This window comes from Euphorbia lathyris, chromosome 3 (assembly GCF_963576675.1).
Source record: "Euphorbia lathyris chromosome 3, ddEupLath1.1, whole genome shotgun sequence".
NCBI lineage: Eukaryota > Viridiplantae > Streptophyta > Magnoliopsida > Malpighiales > Euphorbiaceae > Euphorbia > Euphorbia lathyris.
In genome coordinates, this window is record NC_088912.1 from 11,954,684 (window position 1) to 11,978,082 (window position 23,399).

The 23,399-nt window shown below is 35.7% G+C and overlaps 1 protein-coding gene across 1 annotated transcript; it reads right to left on the reverse strand.

The window, feature by feature from the left end:
• Nucleotides 1–12,738: 12,738 nt before the first annotated feature.
• LOC136221923 (serine/threonine-protein kinase D6PKL2) lies at nucleotides 12,739–23,170 on the reverse strand. The gene is made up of 2 exons (XM_066009405.1): nucleotides 22,574–23,170; nucleotides 12,739–13,587 (listed from the first exon to the last, which is right to left on the reverse strand). The coding sequence occupies exons 1-2, from the start codon at nucleotides 23,110–23,112 to the stop codon at nucleotides 12,786–12,788; spliced, it is 1,341 nt and encodes a 446-aa protein (XP_065865477.1). The 5' UTR covers nucleotides 23,113–23,170; the 3' UTR covers nucleotides 12,739–12,785.
• Nucleotides 23,171–23,399: the final 229 nt, after the last annotated feature.

Sequence of the window (23,399 nt, forward strand, 5' to 3'; positions counted from 1 at the left end):
AAACCATTTGGTTCACTTTGAGCATTAATTTCTCATTTATCACTTGTCCGTTTTGAGTTTATAATATACCGTTAAAAAGATCTCATGGCATAGACTACGTTGACATATTTGAAGTTATTCTAAACTATATTTATCCGTTATATATTTAAGCCTCAAATTGATAAAAAAAAAACAAATCAAAAGTTGTTTATAATTTATATATATATATATAATTTGTAAAAGCAATTTAAATTAATTATATATATTTAATTTATATAAATATTATTTATTTATCTATTACATCATCCGGTCCAACCAATATGAGCCATCTAATCTAACCAAATGATCTGTAAACCATCTATAAATTCAATTTAATATCCGGTCCGATTCTAATAACATTGCAAAATAGTGAATTCTCACACGGTTTTTGGAAGGAAAATCTATTTATGAATTTTAGGCTTACATTTTTTAGAAAATCTATCTACTTTCTGGAATTATAATTTTACTAATATTATACTCCCTCTATTTCATAATCTTTGTCTTTCTAGAGAAAGTTTTTTGTTCCATAATATCTGACGTTTTGATTCAATTTATGTACATTAATTGATGTTTTACTAAATATACCCATATAAAAATTATTTAATGGATGCAATTAATATAAAGGCAGCAAAATCTTTTAATTAACATTAGTTACATTTTCTAATTTTTATGCTTTAACCTTAAAAAGATAAATATTATAGAACAGGTGGAGTAATTCATAAATTTCATTTTACATTATACTAATATTAGATCTAAATTAACTAAAATCAGTAAAAAAAAAATAACAAATGGATGGGTTGAAAAAGTTTGGTTAAAACCAATTAAGATTATTGGAGTGGTTAAAGACCTTGTATCTTAAGTTAGAGATCCCGAGTTTCGATCTTAGCATATGTAAAAAATTTAATTGGGAAAAAATTTCACCTAAAATTTTTCTGACGAGCCTAAACTGGGTAATCGAACATATTATAAAAAAAAAATTGATTATATTGACAATTTTTCTATCCATATAGTAATAAATTGTTGTCAAATACTCATTCAGGTTATAATTTCTCTATTTTAACATGTTTTCTTTGATGTGGATTTTAATATTAGGATAAGGTACAAATTTATCTCCATGTTTATTGGGAATAACGAATTTAAACTTCACATACAAAATAATACAATATAAAACCTAACGTCTACCAAAAGGTGTAATTTCAAATCTTATTAACGAAAGATGAGTTTTTTCATTAAAAGAAAACGTGCAATTTCAAATCTTATTAGGTCACCATAACATAGGTTGAGAGTAGCCAAAACATGAAATTACACATTAAATAAAGTGGGCGACTATATACCGCCCCTAAATTCCGGTTCACCGCACCCTATTGACCATTTTGCCCTTCTCATTATTTCAAACAAGAATTTTAAAAATTCCAAATCCTCTCTACTTCTTTTCCGTTTTCAAAAAACCGACCTAAAACGAGATGGCACGAAAAGTAGGCATCGGCAAAGGATACATGGGTATTACGGTAAGTTTTTCCGTTCAAACATTTAACGAATTAGTGATTTTAAGGGCTGAAAATCGGGATTAAAATCCCAGATTTTCAACCAGGCGGGTGCGACGCACATGTTCCACCTACAGTGGAACGCATGAACTATGCGTTCCACCGTAGGTGGAACATGTGCGCGACGAGCGATCCACCGTATGGTGGATCGCACGGCGCACGCGCTCCACCGTAAGGTGGATCGCGCGGCGCACGCGCTCCACCATATGGTGGATCGCTCGTCGTACGCGTTCCACCTAAGGTGGAACGCGTACAAGACGTGCGCTCCACCTTGTGGTGGAGCGCACGTCGCGCCCGTTTGGACTACGGGCCAAACGTTTGCGGCGCACTAGTCGGCCCTAAGGCCGACTGGTGCGCCGCACCCGTTTGGGCCTTAGGGCAGGTGGTGTAAGCCACCCGCCCAGGTCAAAAAGGGCCAAATTTTGAATTTTTTTTTTAAATTTGTACGGACCGGGCGTAGGCAGACCCGAACATATATAAAAAAAATATGGTAAATTGAATATAATAAATAAATAATATTACAGGATCAGGAGGGATCTGACCCCAGACACACGTCTTCACGTCCTGTTACTGCATCTGCTCGGCGGGAGCGGACGGAGCAGCAGCGGTTCATGGCGGACGCCCGGAGGGCACATGCAGCACAGGCAGAGCGTGCTGAGGGACAGGATGAGGCGACTGATATAGACATGGACGGGGATGCCTCTATGCATCGTCTTAGTTCTGATACTATCCCCATACATCGTGGCGTCGTGACGAGGGGTCGAGACAGACGATTTTCTTCTACCGCAGCATCTTCTTCTGGTAAGAGAAATTTAAAAATGTGTTTATTTGTATTTGTTTTAATCGTGATTATTGAAAAATATACCAAAAATTTAATGTAAACCGTTTGCTGTAATTTCAGGTAGCAGCAAGCGATCGAGGAGTGTAGAGGATGACTGGGTTGTGAAGGACCCCGTACCCGGGGGTCCATTTGATGGTTCTGGGACATATTGCATGTGCTATCTGGGCCGGTCAGGATAGGGGCGTCCTTAGGTGTCATACCAGATCAGGGTATTGCTCGAAGCTGAGATCATGGTACAGTGGTTCTTCTAGGATGATTCAGTCGCGTATCGAGTCATCTGGCATGTTCCATTTACCTGGTATTATGCACAGTCACATAGATGCTGCTCTGATCACGGCATTTGTAGAGCGGTGGCAGCCAGACACGTCATCATTTCACATGCCATTTGGCGAGATGACCATTTTGATGCATGATGTGTGGGAGATATTGCGCATCCCCGTAAATGGTGCCATGGTGACTGCTGATGCGACTATTGATGAGCTTAAGGAGTGCGTGATGGATTTGTTTGGGATGACTCAGGTTCAGTTAGATGCCCGTCATTATTCTTCTGGTGGTATACGAGCCGCTTCCGTCATGGAGCACTGTGGAGGTGATCGGATTCCTAAGACCCAGGCTATAGCTTGGACGTGGCTGATGCTCGGTTCCACCTTGTTCGTAGATAAGAGTGGTGACCGCATCCGACCTTCTTGTCTGTTAGAGGTGCAGGACTCGGCGGCTGGAGCCGTTGGACTTTCTTGGGGATCAGCTGCACTAGCATATCTATACCGTCATCTTGGTATTGCTACCAGAGGAGATTGCGGGCAGATGACGGGTTGTATGACATTGCTCCAGTCCTGGATTTACGAGTATTTTCCTTGCTTCAGGCTACATCGAGAGGCAGTTACAGTTGACCCGGATCTTCCTAGGGCTTCGTTGTGGCCATCTATATCGATGGAGAAGAGCGATGAGCGGCTGAGAGCATTTCGTACCCGGCTTGATGTGTTGACAGCAGATGAGGTATACTTGCTATATAATTATAAATACTGTTCAATTAAAACAAATTTGTATTACTGGTATGTGTTAATGTAATTTTATACATCTGTAGGTCATGTGGATGCCGTATGGCCCTGATGCCATTACGGAGACCCCGAGGACTCTATACGCTGGATGGATACGGTATCGGGATGTGATCGAGCCGTACATGCCGGGGCGATGCCTTCGAAAATTTGGACATGTGCAGACCATTCCTAGACCGATATTGCAGCCTTCTAAGGCTGTTCGCTCGTGGACGAGTTTGAAGTATCGTGTAGAGGTGCCAGCTGTGATGGTGCAGGGTATTTGGGACTCTTTTCCCCAGTCGCCCGTCCTTATATTGTCTGTATTCACTCCAGCACATACTCCATCAGATTGTGAGGATCAGTACATGCATTGGTACACCCGTCACTCACACCCTCGTCTACTTCCGGAGATTGTTGCACCCGGACCGACTGTTTATACTCACTCGAACAGTGAGATTGTAAGTTATTTTTGGTTTTTCTTTACTGGTCTACTAATGTGAAATGATATTTACTGAAATGTGAAGTGATATTAACTTTGTTTTTTGTTCCTTACTTTTTACAGTGGGTTAGTCAATTAGCTGGCTGGGGTGAAACTGTGTTGGATCACATGAGTCATCTGGACGAGGATGCTGCGATTGTATATAGGCAGTCGTTAGAGCAGATTATGGGTGCTTGGCATTTGGCCAAGTGAGTTATGACTGTATTTCAAAGTATTTTAGTACTATTATGACTGAATTTGGTATTTTGATATTATCGTTTTTTTTGTGGTACGTTTTGTTATTATTGCAAATTTAAGAATACATTAGAACGACATAAACGGCATAAACTGGAAAAATACATTACAACGACATAAACTGAAAAAATACATTACAACGACATAAACGGAAAAAAAATACATTAGTCACTATCTTCTTCGTACTCGTCAATGTTTGGTGAAGATGTCGCTGGTACACCTGACTGTATTGCAAGGTATATCTCTTTCTCCTCTGCAATATTCGTCTCATATTCCACAGGAAAAATGTTCCATGGAGCATTTCCTCTATTTCTTGGCCAAGCTCGTCCTGGAAGGTAATCGTTCTTTGAAGCGCTGATACTCTGTAGTACTCGAACCTCTAATTTATAGCGATCCCAATTTTTCACGATCGAGTAAGGATAAGTTCGATGAACCACATGAGAAATTTCAGACTCTGTCCATCTTAAAAAGATGATGGAGTTGAAATTTTTTTTAGGGATAATTCCCCTCTGATTATCATGCAGTAGTCTGGCGAACATAGCTTTCCAGTCATCAATAGGCATAAACCACTTCAAAAATGTTTGAATATGACTAGGAATATTTCCTTCATTCAAAGTGTTCAACCATTCCTCTAGAGCAAATTCAAAAGGCATGTAATACATATAACATAAGAACCATAGCATGTGTAGTGAGTATATTGGAAACTCACCAACAGACGGAAGCTTGAAGCAAAACATAAATGGAGTTTCAGGATGGAACATTGCTGGACTCACAAATGTCTCTCCATATACACGGATTGCGTAGTATTGGTAATCAAGCATCTTCGTCGTGCAATCAGACTTATTCAAAGTTGACACTATGCTTTTCTCGGGAGGAAAATTAGGGAACTCATTGGTAAAATTAGATGAAGCCATTTATGTTTGAGAGTTTTCGTTGAAATGAATTTAAAGAGTAAATGTGGATAACTGAAGTAGAAAAATTGTTTAATTTTATAGATGGAGAATATAGCCGTTGGAATATAGCCGTTGTAATATAGCCGTTGGAATACTATGCTGTTCGAATATATTAATCAGAATTAACCTGTAACATTACAGAACAACACAGAATTAATCAGAATTCACCTGTAACATTACAGAACCACACAAAATTAATCAGAATTAACCTGTAACATTACAGAACCACACAGAATTAATCAAAATTCACCTGTAACATTACAGAACCACACAGAATTAATCAAAATTCAACCTGTAACATTACAGAACCACACAGAATTAATCAAAATTCAACCTGTAACATTACAGAACCACACAGAATTAATCAGAATTCAACCTGTAACATTACAGAACCACACAGAATTAATCAGAATTCAACCTGTAATATGACAGAACCACACAGAATTAATCAGAATTCAACCTGTAACATTACAGAACCACACAGAATTAATCAGAATTCAACCTGTAATATTACAGAACCACACAGAATTAATCAGAATTCAACCTGTAACATTACAGAACACACAGAATTAATCAGAATTCAACCTGTAACATTACAGAACCACACAGAATTAATCAGAATTCACTTGTAACATTATAGAACCACACAATATCAAATACTAATATCCCCTAAGTTTGGCCAATCTGGTCCACTGTGTCACCCTATCCTGATAGAAGCGCTCCCATCCTATAACGCTTTGGCCTCGGTGCACAAACCACCAGTGTACTATAGGGGGCACCGAAAAGTTAGGCGATAAATTTAAACGTATGTAGTGCTGGCAGTGATTCCCTAAATGAGCTATACAAATCTCACGTGATGGTCTTGTAGCAGTGGATGCGGCATACAATGGTAAGATAGTACCACACAACGCTAATGTGTCCCCACCTGAGAAACCAAATAACATGATAGCAGAATTGTACATTGTAGCAACCGGCCACAAGTCATCCCAAACGATCATCCAATAATCCGGCATACAACCTGCACCGTCCCAACTTACTCTACGAAGAGCTGCATCAACAGTATCAACAAACACTCTTTGATACAGACAACGGTTAGCAATTACTTTATTTCGAATGTGATGCCTAACTGTCTGCCACGCTTCTTCGTCACTAAAAATGTAAGTTGCTACCGTACGGAAACCACAATTTCCATCACCTACAACGTCGTAGTATGATTCGACGTATGGTTTAATTATGCCAACTATTTTATCAGAATGTACGAAGTCAGAACCATAATACGTTTTTCCATCTGCATTCATGTATATTAGTGTAAAACAACTCTATATTGCAAAATAGTTATAAAAAAAAGTTAGGTTTATCAGATAAACATTACCTGATGAGGCAGCATTATGTACCGAGGATGACGAGCTAATTCTGCCACTTCTACCACGACTCCGAGATGAACTAGTAGAACGAGCCCGTCCACGATGAGTTTCATTGTATTCCCAAGAACTCGGCATACGTTTTGTGGATTTGCTCACCTTAGGTCGCCCTCGCACATTAATTTTGACATCGGGTTCGGTGTACTGAGCTTGATCAGGGTGTAGTTGATCATGGATAAACATTGAAATATTACGCATTAAGGATGGGTCGGCTTTAGAGACTTGGTCCACTAAGGACTTAAAATATCGCTGCTCCTCGTTCAGATCATTACGCCCGTCATTTTCATCAGTGTGACCATGATTGATTAAAAGTGTTCTCCAAAACACGTGAACACTCTCAGTACTAATCATTTGTTCCAGATCACAAGCTCGTTTCAGCTCACATGCACATTGTATCTGATGTGATGTTCTCAATACACAACCGCAACGCACGTACACTTCATGGCTCAACCCTCTCATGCGCTCTAACTCTTGATTCAACAACTGCAGACAGTAGTGAGAGACTTTGAATACAAGTTGGCTTAATGGGCGTCCGGCGAAAGTGACTGCTTGACGAAGCTGGGACTGCTCAAGCATGTACCTGATACGAAGACAAAATTATTATTAGTTAGTGAAATGATACAACCATAAATGCAAATTCCAAAATTGCAGTAGAAGAAATTGCAAATACCTTATATTGGTTGCTTGTGATTCAATCTGCTTGTGAACCTTCTGCCATACCGTGTCAAGGGACCCAGTTGCCATATTGAGCCATTGCTTTAGACTAGCATGTTCGCTCTCCACTCGACAAGTAGTTGTGTTGCCAAAATGTAGGAACTCCTTTGTCCAAGCAACAACAAACTTTTCCTTATGCACCAACCACGTCTCCTCAACATACGAGATAACTCCTTTGAACCTGCTCATCTTTTCCTTCATCATCATAAGATTGGTCTCGTACTCCTCAATGGTTAATGATTCTAATATTGTTCTCCATTTGCCATTCTTGAATTTAGAGGCAAGGCCTTTATCTCCAATGATTCTATACACACGATCTTCCACATCCTTATTTATATGCCAAGTGCATAGCAAGTGCGCTGCTTGTGGAAAAACTTCTTGGATCGGCTTTAATAACCCAAGCTCCCTGTCACTAACAACAACGGTCGGGTTAAGATCATCCCCAAGCAAAATCTTCAGCCTTTGCAAAATCCAACGATAGCTCCCTTCGGTCTCGTCTTTAACAATAGCATACGCTATCTTGAAGTTATTATTGCATGGCGTCATCCCAACAATCTCAACAAACGGCATTTTGTACTTGTTTGTTTTGTACGTTGAATCAATGCCGATGTACCAGTGGTAAGTCCTGAACATATCAACTGACTCTGGATGTGCCATGAACACATGCGTTATCACACCTGAATCAGTCTGTGTGTAATTGACATATTTGTTCTCCACAGCAATATGGTAGAATTGACTAGCCAGGTCTCTACCTTCAAACGCGTCCCTCCTCATTTTGTCCCTGTAATTATATATGTATTTAATTACTGAGTTGTCCTCTGGGTGTTTTTCTTTAACTGCTGCTAAAATAGCACAAGGCTTTGCTTGAGCTGAAGTCATATCACGCACAATTTGTTTAGATGCGATACTGAGTCCGCTCATTTGCCGACTTCCCTCTGGATACATACGCATTGTATGGTTATGCATTCCAGTTAACCCAGCCTTAGCCTTTATCCCCCATCCAGAAAGGTCTGCATGTTGATAGGCTTTAATCTGAAATTTACAGCGGCACGCTTTAGGTTTACTTTTCCTAATTGCAGGATCTTCATCAATTTTCACAACACCTCTACATCGTTCACCCCGTGAACATCGCAACAACTTCTGTTTTCCCCCATGTTTGTGCGAAGATATTAAAATCTCAAACCCATTCTGAATAGCTATCTTTTTTGCCCAATCAATAGCATCCTGACTTGAGGGGAAAACGGTATCCGTTATGAAACGCGAACTATAATCAATGTTATCGGGGTTCCAATCTTCTATCGGTACCTGAATATACGAAAAATTGACATTAAAATTAAAAAAAAAATACTTCGGGGCTATTTCTCCCGTTCAAAATTAATTCGGGGCAATTTCTGCCCATTTTGGCCTGAACGGGCAGGCTGCCCGTTTCACCATAGGTGGAAACGGGCAGCGCGTACTGCCCGTTCCAAAGGTGGAGCGGGTGGCGCGTACCACCCGTTCCATGGGTGGAGCGGGTGGCGCGTACCACCCGTTCCATGGGTCGAGCGGGTGGCGATTACCACCCGTTCCTTAGGCCGAACGGGTAGTTCATCCGTTCGGCCTAAGGAAAGGGTGGTATGCGCCACCCGCCCAGGCAAAAATCGAATTAAAAAAAAATACCTAAATAACGTTTTTAATAATCGTAATATTACCTCGTGTTCGAACTCATTGTCTTCGGGAATGCTTTGATCCATTTTTGTCAAATCCGGGATTTGTGCTCGGGAGAGAAAAGTAGAGAGAGTTTTGAAGGTTTTGGGGAAAAAAATGAGAAGGGTAAAATGGTCAAAACGGTGCGGTGAACCGGAATTTAGGGGCGGTATATAGCAATACCCTAAATAAACATATTTTTAGTTAATGATATTTGAAATTACATGATCTTATAAATACTCTCTCTGTTCCATAATATTTGTTTTTAGCACACGAATTAAGAAATATAATTAATGTTAACTAAAAGACAGACTTTATTATTCTTGTATTAATTGCATTAATCGACTAATTTTTATCTATTCTTAAAATAAAAACAATTTAAATAATAGTATATTTGGTAAAAATCAATTAAGGTACATGGATTGAATTAAAACGTCAAACATTATGGAACAAAAAAAAATTCTCTAAAAAGACAAATATTATGGAACGGATGGAGTACTAGAATATTTCTAATGGGTGACATGGCTCTATTATCAAATTTAACTAGTCATCTATTTTGAAAAACATGTTATAAAGGTCTCTATCATTTGTCTCTATTAACCCTTTGGTCTTTTTATCTGTTTTTTTTTAAGATTTTTAACCGTTATATTTAACATAAATAGACAGACAGGAAATAACAGAGTAAAATGGACATTTTGTATCGTATTATGACTGTTCCGAAGTCTAAGATATATTCGGTTGAAAATCTAAAAAAATAGACATAAAGATCAAAAGGTTAAAATTGATAAAAGATAAAAACCTTATAATATATTTTTTAAAATAAAAATAACTAAACAATATGTTATATTAAAAAAGTAGGACTAATAAATTATTTACCGTTTAAAAAATGAGATACTCTAACAGAGTAACATAACTCTTCAAAATATTTAATTAGCCACCCACGCTAGCTAATTTAATTAGTTTCTCTCGATATTTATATTTTCCATTAATTCATTCTTTTTTTCTATTTTTAATAATAAAATTATTAAATATAAAGTCGAATAGCTAATATTTTTGGAGCAAAACATAATTTCGACTAGTTAATATTCTATATTATTTCAGAAAGTTAAATTGTTAGAGTATCTTCAAGAGACCATTAGTTCATTTTTTAAAAATAATACAAACAATTGACTCTTAGTGAATTGATGGGTGATTAAAACATATCATTTCCAACAATATTCATTGTATTTACTCTTTATTTATTATTTTATCATTAAAAACACTAAATATTATTATATTTATCAATAATGAGAGGAGAAAGGCTACTTGATAGTAAATTATTAATAAAAATTGAAAAAGGAAACGTAAAGGCTCCTCAATAATAGAGAGGATGGAGACACGCTTAGTGATTGTTAACATGTAAAAAAATTGTCTAATAGAAAAAATCAGATTTAGGAAGGTCTAATAGAAAAAATCGGATTTAGGGAGGTCTAATAGGCCAAAAAAAATAAGATATCAAGGAATGTCTAATAAAAAAAATTAGAATTTTACATTTAGAGAGACCTAACATGCAAAATATATATATATATATATATATATATATATATATATATATATATATATATATGGGTGAGATCCAGTGTGACAATGGCTTAAGTTGTGACAATGAGCTTATTGTGTGACATAACAAAACTACGTAGTTTTGATGATAATTAAAAAGGGCAAGGTGGCAAATTGGTAAATAAAATGAAAGAGAGGATATAGAAAATTGTTTTTCCCGACATCTCTAACATCGTTTTTCGAAAATTTTTATACTATTAGACTCGTCTAAATTAAACGGTCATTTTAAGATCCCTGAAGCTCAAGTAAAAAAAATTCCGGTGAACGGAATCCGGGTGGGCGTTTTTTTGGCGAGAAACAAAGTGCCCAGAAAATTCTCAAAAAATTCCAGAAAATGTAAAACATTATTCTAAGAAACTTTAATTCTTGAGTCGAAATAGGATTTCTTACGGTTTAGTTCCAATAAAACTTTTTCCTTAATTTTATCCATTTTGCATGCTTCAACAATTTGTTGGGACTATACCGTAAGAAATCCCGCTTCGACCCAAGAATTAAAGTTTCTTAGAATAATATTTTACATTTTCTGGAATATTTTGAGAATTTTCTGGGCAATTTGGTTCTCGACAGAAAACGCCCACCCGAATTCCGTTCACCGGAATTTTTTTTACTTGAGCTTCAGGGATCTTAAAATGACCGTCTAATTTAGACGAGTCTAATAGTATAAAATTTTTCGAAAATCAAGGTTAGAAATGTCGGGAAAATGTATTTTAAAGAAAAGAAATAAAACATTTTTCTGTTGGAACAATACAAGTATTATGTTGGAACAAATGGTACACTGATTTGGAAAAAAATGGTATACTGATTTGGAACAATGTAAGTAGGACAAAAAAACGTGCCCAGAAAATTATCAAAAAATTCGAAAACATGTAAAACATCATTTTAAGAAACTTTAATTCTTGGCTCAAAGCGAAATTCCTTACAGTTTTGACCCAATAAATTGTTGAAGCATGTAAAATGGATAAAATTAAGGAACAAGTTTTATTGGGACTAAACCGTAAGAAATCCCGCTTCGACCCAATAATTAAAGTTTCTTAGAATAATGTTTTACATTTTTTGGAATTTTTTTAGAATTTTCTGGGCACTTTTTTTCTTGCCAGAAAACGCCCACTCGAATTCCGTTCACCGGAATTTTTTTTACTTGAGCTTTAGGGATCTTAAAATGACTGTCTAATTTAGATGAGTCTAATAGTATAAAATTTTTCAAAAAACGAGGTTAGAAATGTCAGAAAAATCTATTTTAAAGAAAAGAAATAAAACAATTTTCTGTTGGAACAATATAAGTATTATGTTGAACAAATGGTACATTGATTTGGAACAACGTAAGTAGGACAAAAAAAACGTGTCCAGAAAATTATCAAAAAATTTCAAAACATGTAAAACATTATTTTAAGAAACTTTAATTCTTGGCTTAAAGCAAGATTCCTTACAGTTTTTACCTAACAAATTGTTGAAGCATGTAAAATGGATAAAATTAAGGAAAACGTTTTATTGGGACTAAACCGTAAGAAATCTCGCTTCGACCCAAGAATTAAAGTTTCTTAGAATAATATTTTACATTTTCTGGAATTTTTTGAGAATTTTCTGGACACTTTTGTGCTTACCGGAAAACACCACCCGGATTCTGTTCACCGGAATTTTTTTTACTTGAGCTTCATGGATCTTTAACCAACAAGGCTTGTCACACCATAAGAAATGTGTCACACCTGATCTCATATATATATATATATATATATTGGAATTTTATTTAGCAATGATTTAACAGATTTGGACCAATTTTAAGGTGCTAATTCAGCATCCGATCATTGTTTTTTGGAAACAGATGACCGGAACCACCACAGCCTCAAATTTCGAAAAAACAAAGAGGATCAAAACTACTCGTGGACATGATGGTTTCAGCGATCAGCGGAGCCAGGCCCCAGTCTCCACCCCTATCCGTATTAGAAATGTTGTTATTGGCTCCATCAACCTACTTTATCAGTTTAATATATAAACTTATCTAAAGTGATTCATGCTTTCAGCTTACATCACTTTAACAGATTAACGTGGCTAATACTAGGTAGCATCTAGATGAACTTTAAATTTAACACGAAAAATATGAAAATTGAAGCAAAAGATCATTTTTATATTAATTCTAGTGTAATTAGATAATAGATAGTAATAATATTAATAATAATTAAAATACCTTTACGAAATTATTATTTAATTACCCTTTTTTAATAAAATAAATAAATAACCTGTACTAAAAATATTCAACTGGTGTTTCAGGACAACTTTCATCTGAAACTTCTTCTTTACTATACGGAGGAGGAACATAAGGTGGACGAGTACATCTCAACAATGCCCAACTTACCCCTTGAAAGAAAGGATGATGCTTAATAGCAGAAGCACCCATGGTAGAACCCAATCTCCTTACAGGGTCCTTAACCAACAGCTGAGAAATCAGGTCCTTAGCCATGGCTGGCACCCCCGGTTCTTTCGGAAACTCGAGGGCTCTAGCCACGATATTAGCTAAGGTTAGTTCGTGGTCCATGCCTCTAAATGGCGTGACCCCGTAAAACATTTCGAACATAAAGATACCTAAAGTCCACCAGTCTACAGGACTGCCATGCCCTTCCCCGGAGACTATTTCGGGTGCTAGGTACTCATGTGTACCGACGAAGGACATGGATCGGACGTCCATGGGCTCGGCTACGAACTCGGGGGCACCGCGGTTGGTGGTCTTTTTCTTGCGTCTACGTATTGGGTGGAAGCAGGATACGGCGGGGACTATGCAGTTGGGGAGAATGCAGGAGGATGGGGCGTAATTTGGGGGGTGTCTATCGATGGGGTAGTTGTGTTTTGGGGGTGTGGCTTGGGGGGTTTGGTTAGAGATTATTTGTGGGGTTGTTGTTGAATCGTCGCATTTTAATGAGAGGTCGAAATCGGTGAGCATTATATGTCCGTCGGATCGGACGAGTACGTTCTCCGGCTTGAGATCACGGTAAACGATACCCATCATGTGAAGATATTCGAAAGCTACGATTACCTCTGAGGCGTAAAACCTGTAAAAAAGTATCAGGAGACCAAGCAATATTAGATATCATTTTTTCAACCTCAAGAGTCCTCTAAAATAAATAAATAAATAAATAAATAAATAATCAATTTAATTTGGCTCTGAAATAAAGACATAAGGTCATTAATCCGTAATTTTCAAAATTATTCTAACTCAACCATTAACTCATTCAGTGGCAGAGGAAGGAAGTGCTCGGATCATTAAAAAATTGACGAGCTCGTGTGCTGTTTATTTATTTATTCACGAGCTCGAGCTTAATGAATTGTTTATGAACTTTGCTCGCAAACAATTCACTAATTATTTATATTCATTTATAATTTCACTAACACAAAAGTACATGGTTTTGAAATTTATAAAACTAAAGTTCAATACAAAACTATTTAATTTTAGAGTTTTTCTTTTTTTTTCCTAAAGGAGAATTCTATTTTTCTAGAAATACTATTATTTAAAAGAATGATGGAACCAAACTTGATCATGAACCAGTTCATTAACATTATAATCAAGCTTGTTTATAAAGCTATAACCGAGCTTTCGAGCCGAGTTTCACCGTGCTCAAACTTAGATCATTTATAAATCGAACAGAACATAATCAAGTTTTTATAAAACCAAACCGATTATGAACGGCTCAATTCATTTATAAATTGAATAGAACATAATTAAGCTTTTATAGAACCGAACATAAACCGTTTATGAACAACTCAACTCATTTACACTCATACTCCAGTTTAAAACCACATTAAACTCGTTGATTTCTAACTTCATCTTTCACACAATTTGACTCCCTATTGTACTTTAGGTGACAAATTAACCTTGTGTTATCATTTCAAGGATTAAAATGAATCAATGATGTAGATCTATTTGTGATACATCTACATTTTTTACTCTTCACATCGATTATTTTTAATGAAATAATATCTATCTGGTTAATAAAATTAGGTGAAATTTTACTATGATCTAGATCTAATATTGAACCTTACTACTAAGGATGTCACACATATACATTTTTTATTCTTAACTCTAATCATTTCCTATATTATCTATATATCTCTGTTTTGATTGGTTAGAGGAATTGTACTCTGAATCTAGCCTTTCTCTCCACTTTAAAAGCCAAATTAAGAAAAAAAATCAGAACCTCAAATAGATCGGTGCAAAAATGCAATAATGTAGTTGAGCAAGAAAATAATTGAGATGCTACAAAACATTGGACAAAGGGACCTACTATACATCGTTATTTGTTTGCTGGCAACCTGGATTTTTGGGGGGCTTTTTTATGATTCGGATGATTAAATAGCCAATGATTTTTTGAGTGGTAGGAAGGAAGGAGGGAGTCACCAATTTATTAAATGAATAATGATTAGGGCCAACAACCCCAAATATCAATATAATCTATAAGAGGAAACGCATGGAGAAAAAGATATCTTGACATGAGAGGTGGAGAAAAAAATAGAAATAAAGGACTATTTTGGGCCTCTAAAATGATTAGTATAATCAATTTAGTTGAAAACTAAGTTTTTTTTATCAATTTAGTCGTTTGATTAACATCTAGATTCAAATCGAGGTTTTTTTAGAGAGGAACCGGTCCTCTCAAGACCCCCTTTAGAATTGCGCCATAATTGTTAATGGCGACCCCATGGCACAAGGCAATGTGCCTTAGTGTCACGGGTGGAGATTTACCGTAGGTAAAGTCGTCTGACCGCAGGCAAATCTCAGCTTGTGGCCTGAGCCAAAGCATTGACAGAGGCGTTAGCAAGGCATTGGGGAAGAATTGTGGCAGAATCAAGCCAGGTTGGCATTGAATATCCGATTTTTCTTTTGGATCCGACCTTTGGAAAGGGAGGCGGATATTTCCGTCGGGTGGAATCTCGGCGGACACTTAGGGTGGATCCAAAGTGCGGGTCCTTTAGGAAGCGAGGTTTAACCACGGGAATCCCCTCCAGGACGGACTATGGATATACGAACTGACGGAACCCTTAAGACTTAAAGGGAATAGACCCCTTCGGATGGTGTTGGCTGACCGAGGATTCGGAGAGTTCTCGGCGCCACACGGGACTTTGGCCCGGGATCGGACCTGGTCCCGTGACACTTAGCACCCGCTAAGACGGATGATGTTGGTCTACTGACGCCAAGGTGCGCCTTTTGTCACAGATTTTTTTTTAGAGTTTTATAATATTGATCTACGTGTTCAATCTCCACTGTTGGATCCAACATCTAGTGTTGAAAAATAAACAAAAACAAAAGAAAGAAGACAAACTCTCAAATTGAAAAATCATAAAAGATAAAATAGAGAGAGGTGATGCATAATGCAAAACAAAGGGAAAGAAGAAGCACACAACAACAGTAAAACACCAGAGAAAAAACAAACAAACAAGGACATAACTTAGAAACTTTTTGATGAAAGCGGCTATTAATCAACTTAAGATTTACTAATTCACTATTTAGTTGAATATTTTACTTTAAAATACTGTTAGAAGTTATTATTAAAAATATTACCATGATTTCTTATTGTTTTGAGTTTTGATTTTAATTACAATTTTTTATATTTTAAATATTAACCATGTATAATTTTGTTCTTTTAATGTGTCTTGTGTTATTCAGATGCAGACCTCTTATGCTTTAGTATGCTTTATGCCTTTAATAATCATGGACAGGGGCAGAGACAATGGAGTCCTGGAGGGGCCGGCTTCCCCCCGACCAGAGGAACCATCTCTACCATGGAAGGTTTTCACCTCCCGACCGTTGTAACTATTCCTATTATGGACGATTTTAGCCTCCGTTTCCAACAAATAAAGTTTAGAGTGGTTAACTGACTGATTGAGTTTGTATTTAATTATAAAATCCAATTTGATTAATATATGATATGCGATAAATTTCTCTAAGTTTGTTCAAAACGACTCAACCTTACTAGGTTAATTTTGAGAAGCTTTAAATTGATACGTAAAAACTGATACTAATAACCATATATTCGATTTAGCAAACGAAAATTTACACACAAATATAAAATTAACCTTCCAATAAACTAATCATGTACTCGCAACTAATGAGGAAGAACCTCCTCCTTTCTAAAATTTCCCGTCAAAGTCAGCCTAAAGTGGCAATGTGTCATTATATAATTAATAGTGATTTAACATGTGTCTTTTGGACTAATTTGATTTGTTTCCTCTCTATATGTGCTTTTTCTTTTTGTCCTAATATTTTAGTTAAATCTGATGAGGAATTTAGAATTAAAAAAAGTGTCCAAAATCATGCAAGGAATGATGTAAAAGTATTCATTAACTATTTGAACCAACATATATATTGCCTACTTTAATCATTATCCCAAAACTTTAACTACTTGCCAGTCTCTCGTGCGTCTACTTTATATTCATTATTACTGATAAAGGAAAAAGTACCAGGAAGAAGCAGAAAAATTGTCCATGTATGAACCAGGCAGGATAAAATAATAGGGGAAATGAAAAAAAAATAACATTGTGGTTACAAATTTTTTTTTTTTTGTGAATTGCATGTTTATAGTTTTTTCTTCAAAAGAGGACTGAAGTTTTGATTTGTGAAAAGATGATTGAGCTTTTTTCACTTTGTTAAAAATAATAATTTTTTAAAAAGCTGTTGACGATTTTAAAATTAAAAAATTCTGAAAATTGATGATATTCCAAACAGGTGATAAGAGAAAATGCCAAAAAAAAATAATGATTTTGAAAAATAAAAAACGATGATTCTATAGTAAATGTCATATTTAACATTTTTTTTTTTGACAATTCATACTTAACAATTTTAATTGTTACAAAATTTCATTTTAAGATCTGGTAGTCAAATTAAATTATTCTCATTTTTAAGTATAACATCAGTCACAATTTAGATTAGAAAAAAAAACAACAGATAAGCGATCTAAGAAAAAAAAAAAATATAACCACGTAAACGTTTTTTAGAATTTATCTAAAATAACGTAAACAACATAAAAATAATAATGTAAATTATATTATCATGTCGAAAATTGAAAATTAAAAAAAAAAAAAAAAAAAAAAAAAAGGCCATTCTTGTGTCTGTTAAGAAGCCTATATAAAAGGCCTAACCCCTTCCCAGCCCCTTAAACTTGTAACTTTTTTTCATTTAGCCACCTAAACTTAGAGTGTTCCCATTTAGCCACTTAAACTCAACAAATGAGACACATTTAGCCCTTATAAGCCTACATGGCACTTACGTGTCACTTGTTGCCTTCCCAGCCCCTTAAACTTGTAACTTTTTTTCATTTAGCCACTATAACGGTAAAATTTCACCACTTAAAGTATCACAAAAACCCTCAAATCCGGGAAGATTGTTTTATGGATGTCCAAATTATGGGATTAGTTGTTTAATAACTTAATTGGTTATGATAAATTAATAACTGCATTTAACGAATTGCTAATTTTTTAAAATTTTGATTTGGAAAAAGAGGCCAAAAGAGTTACAATATTTGAGTTTAAGTGGCTAAATGGGAAGACCTAAAGTAAAAGTGGCTAAATGAAAAAAAATTACAAGTTTAAGGGGCTGGGAAGGGGTTAGGTCTTGAGTTTAAGTGGCTAAATGGGAAGACCTAAAGTTAAAGTGGCTAAATGAAAAAAAGTTACAAGTTTAAGGGTCTGTGAAGGGGTTAGGCCTATATAAAACTAAGGATGGATCATCTTGCTTTCTAACTTATTTATATAAAATTCAATACTCGAAAATGTATCTAAACCTTAAAAATAAACTTTAAACCCTAAATTATATATCCTGAACTCTAAATATATAACGTGACTTTACTATTTCATCCTCTTAACTAAAAATTTGTTTTCTTTCTTTTTTTTTTTTTTTTTTTTTTAAAAAAATCCTAAAATAAGCATTCGGTTCTCCATGTCATTTGGAAAACCTTTCATACATATTTTATCACATATAGCATGAACCCACGCATACTATAAGAGGTTCCACTATTTTAATTATTTAGTAATATCATAATACACGTGTCCAAATATGAACTGGAGTCCTCCAAATAATATGGACAACCGGATGCTTAATATAAGAACTCTCACGAATGATACATGTCCTAAACCAAAAATTTACACATGTTCAAAAACAGCAAATTACATACTGACACGTCATTTTTGAACTGGTTTGACCATATTACTAAATTGAAGGACTAATTTTATACACAAAGTTCCTTTTGTATAGTTGTTGAAGTTGCTTATACTTTATCCTAAAACTATGGACAAGGACTTTGGGGGCCACAATTCACAGGCACAGCCAAAATCTCCACAAAAAGGGCAGAAAAAATTTACAAAATAACGGAAATCCTGAAAGCAGGAATTTCGGTTTCCTTGATCCTTGCAGATATTTGATTCATTCTACATGGAAGAAGAACTTCTCTGACTGCATTTTGTTTGGTTTATATATATATAGGCTGAGGCATCTAGAAAACTTTTCACAAATATATGCTTTTATTTAATAAAGTTATTCAGAAATCAAATTACATATATTAGTGTTTGTATGCAAATGGTCGAAAATTACTTCATTAAAATCAAATGAGAATTTCAGTATTTTAATTTGTGATAGGTACTACAAACTTCAGTCACTAGAGTTGGAACCTAAGACTGCTTTTACTATTCATTCACCTAAAAGAAATCCACTTTGTTGTTATTAGAGTTGTAAATGAGCCAAACCGTTCATGAGCGGCTCGACTTGTAGACAAGCTGAACTTGAACATGGCGAAGCTCGATTCAATTATATATTCATGAGCAAGCTCAATATAATGTTCATGAACATACTTGTGAGTATGCTTGGTTCGATTATTTTTTCAATAATAATATTTTTTAAAGAAAAAATGTAAAACAACTTAGTTTTATGTAAATTTTAGTTTTATTGATTTCAAAACTACATATTTTTATATTAAAAAAAATTCAAATCAATATAATTAATGAGTTGTTAGCGAGCGAAATTTATAAACTGAAGTAATAAGCTGCTCGCGAGTAAAACTCGTAAACATACTCATAAACAAGCTTGTAAACAGTTTGTGAGCTACTCACGAATATAATGTTGAGTTCTAGTTCAAGTTCGTCAATTTTCTAACGAGCTGAGTTTAAACAGACAACGCTCTATTACAGGCTAGTTGTTACTGGTTCAAATTTCAAATCCCAGACAAATATGCTCCATATAATATGGAGAAATTAAATATCCACCTATAATTAAAGCTCTCTGACCCTGGACTTGCTGAGACACAAACTTGTAATTTAAGAAAACAGGAACCCTTACGGCAAAGAATTAATTACTTTTTGGATGACGAGCAGGCTAAAATTTAAATTTTCCTAATCTAACATATGGGCCCATTTTAGAGAATTATATAAAGGGCATCCAACTAGCAACTCCGACATCTTTATACTGAATACACATACCAATTTCTCATAAAAGATAAATAAAATAAAATTATAGACTGGTGTTTGTTTTTTTCCTATATATGCACAATTAGTCTCATTATTCAATTTGACAATGACTGAACACCATATATTAGTATCTGATGACAACCCTAACCACCCTTTTTCTATACATGCATTTTATTAAGATGGGCTCCAAAATTATTTATATACTGCCACTGTAAGAAACTAAATATAGCCGGTATCAATTACTAAATATCAGAACCAACAATTGCAGATGTTGCAGGAAACATTTATCCCTAAGAAATACCAGTGCATTACACTTTTTTTTAATTTGGTAGAAAAATAAAATCTCTCTGCCCACTATTAATTAGGGTAAATTACACCTATGACCACTGAACTTTACCCATTTTAACATTGTGGCCACTAAACTTCAATTCTTAATAGTATGGCCACTGAATTTTATACTTTTTAACACCGGTGGTCACTCAACTTTAACTAACTCCTCAAAATTACCGTTAACGACCTCAAAATGAAAATATTCAAGAATTAAAGTTGCTCAGAACGACATTTACTATGAAACCATATTTTTTATTTTCCAAAAGCACCTTTTTGGAGCTTTCTCTCTCTAAAAATTCATTTTCTCTCTCCTAACCAAACAACACCTAAATTACCTCAAAACGAAAATTTTCAAGAACTAAAGTTTCTTAGAATATCATTGACTCTTCAAAAAAATTATTTGAGACCGTCAATGGTCGTTTTGAGGTATTGAGCGGCCACCGGTGTTAAAAAGTGTAAAGTTTAGTGGTCATTCTATTAAGAATTGAAGTCCAGTGGCCACAATGTTAAATGGGTAAAGTTCAGTGGCCATGGCTGTAATTTACCCCTATTAATTAATAAAATGTCGCAATTAAGTAAGATTTGAGTAATCTAGCCTATCTCACTTCCTCTTTCACGTGCTTCGATCAATTTATTTGCCCTTTTTAAGTAATGCGACGAAATTTAGCAATGTAATTGCTTAAAAAAAAAAAAATTGAGTTAAAATTTAACTCATGGACCAAAATTAAGCCTCTTTGAACTATGGGGGGACAAAATTAGGGATGTCATTTGACGCAAATAATAAGTCGTGTGATATTATTATCCATTTTGTGGCATTTATATTGTAGATTAAATAACACGACGATCTATTTTTACACCCTTAGAAAAATTACACTTAAACAGTAAAAAAAATTAACAAGATTTACAGAAACTTATCACTATTATAATATTTGCTAGATTATCATATAATACGCTTATAAGGTGTCAAACCATTTTGACGACCCCTTTCCCGGTAATTTTAGGTGTAAAATTAGAAAAATTATTAGAAGCATCCGGTTCTTCATGTCAAATGGAGGACCTCCCATACATATTTTGTCATGTGTAATATGGACTACACACAGGGGAGTAGGAGAAGGGTGTACAAGGAGTTCTCCCGCACAGTGCCTCAACTTTAAAGGGTCTAATTTTTTTTATTATATAAATCTAAATAAATTATTGTTATTGAGTATTATGTGAAAAATCAAGTGAATGTTAACTTATCCAGAAAATTAACGCTCTAAGAGTCTTAAGGGCCCCAAATTTTTTTTTTATTATACAATATCTAATTTAATTATTTTTATTATATTTATTACGTTAAAAATCAAGCTAAAGTATTTTGGTGTTTCATTTGTAGAAGCATTATATGAAAGCATTAAATTTTTTAATGAACAGGGTCCAATTTTTCATTTAGCACAGGGCCCCGAAAATGTTTAAGACGGCCCTGACTACACATATTATAAGAAGTTTCACTATTTTAATTATTAAATGAGACCACAATACACATATCCAAATGTGAAATTGAAGATCCTCCAAATAATATAGAAGACCGGATGGTTAATACAAAAACTCCTAAAATTGACGGTTATCCCTTTAATTTAAAATGGAAAATATGGTATTCTACAACAAATTTTAGAATTGTGTATTGCACCAAATACTTCTTAAGATATAATAATGCCCGTATATGTGAATCCTACCTTGATATATCTTGAAAATCACATGGTTGATTAAGACACAAATGTGTATTTTATTTAACACACTCGTAGTCTAAGACTATTCACGTGAAACATAATTGACACTGCTAGTAGAATATGATCAAAATTAAAAACTCTCTACACAAGAAAAAAATAAATATAGAAATGAAAGTCAAACACAAAAAACGTGGACTTCGCCGCACGAGATCGTCCCCCAAGGGAAACGATCCAGTGGACGGCAGACTCACGGTAAATCCTATTAACTCGGCGGAGCAAGTAAACACTAAAACCAGTAGAAAGAAAGTACTTACGACGACAGTGACTGATCCGGTGGGCCCCACACCTGACAGGCACCGTGGCCTCGCCAGGTGGAGGGTCCCACCTCCGATCTGTCTCTCTCGTCGTCGGTGTTTTTGCTAACTGTTCAATGCTAGGCATATCATCATCCCAAATATTATAAAGAATTTACCGGTAAAAAAACGAAACGATATTAAAAAAAAATAGAAGTCCGTTTGTTTTCAAATTAAAGTGTACAAGTGGCTAACGGGCGTACCTGACGGCGGTTTCCTCGAAACGCTTAAGCGGCTGACGCTGACGGAGTACGTGGAGGTCGCCGCCGGGACAGAACTCCGTCAACAAACAGAGCCATCTCTGAGAGTCTATACTAGCATAAAGCGTCGGCAAGAAAGGATGATCGAGCATTTCCAATATTTCCTTCTCCGTCTTCGCCCTGCCTTCCTTACTTCTACTCGCTAATTCCTTCTTATCCATAACCTTCGCCGCGAAAAGCGGGAGCGAGTCAGTCTCAGTACCGGATTCAGATTTCTTTAACTCCGCTAGGTAGACGGAGCCTATGTCGCCTGAGCCGAGACGGACGGAGAATCGGAGATCGGACAGAGACAAACACTGTTCAAGCTTACCGGACTTGGAGGAAAATGAAACATGAGTGGAGGAAGCAGGAGTGAGTGTGGCGGAGGAGGAGCCAGAGCTCGTACTACGGTAGAGAGTGGCGGTTGTGATGGTGGTGGTCGCCGTGGATGCGAAGCTCAAGCTCTGAAGGTCGTCGGCTAAATCGTCCGCCCATGGCTCCATTAGAGAGAAAACTAGAGAGAAAGTGAGAGTGAGAGGGAGGAGCAGTCAGTGAAGTCAGACAGGTGTGATTTAATTTTTGAAGGGGGAGATATGCACGGGTTAATGGGCCGGGCCGGGTTTGTAAGTAAAAATTGCGGGTCGGATCCGAGGATATTGGAGAGAGAAAGCTCCTAATTATAAGGAGATTATGGTATCTAATCAAGGGGATTATGTCTATATTTGGTTTCTGTTTGATTATGTTATTCAGGAAAAATAAGGGGGTTTGGTTGCTACTTTTTGATTTTCTA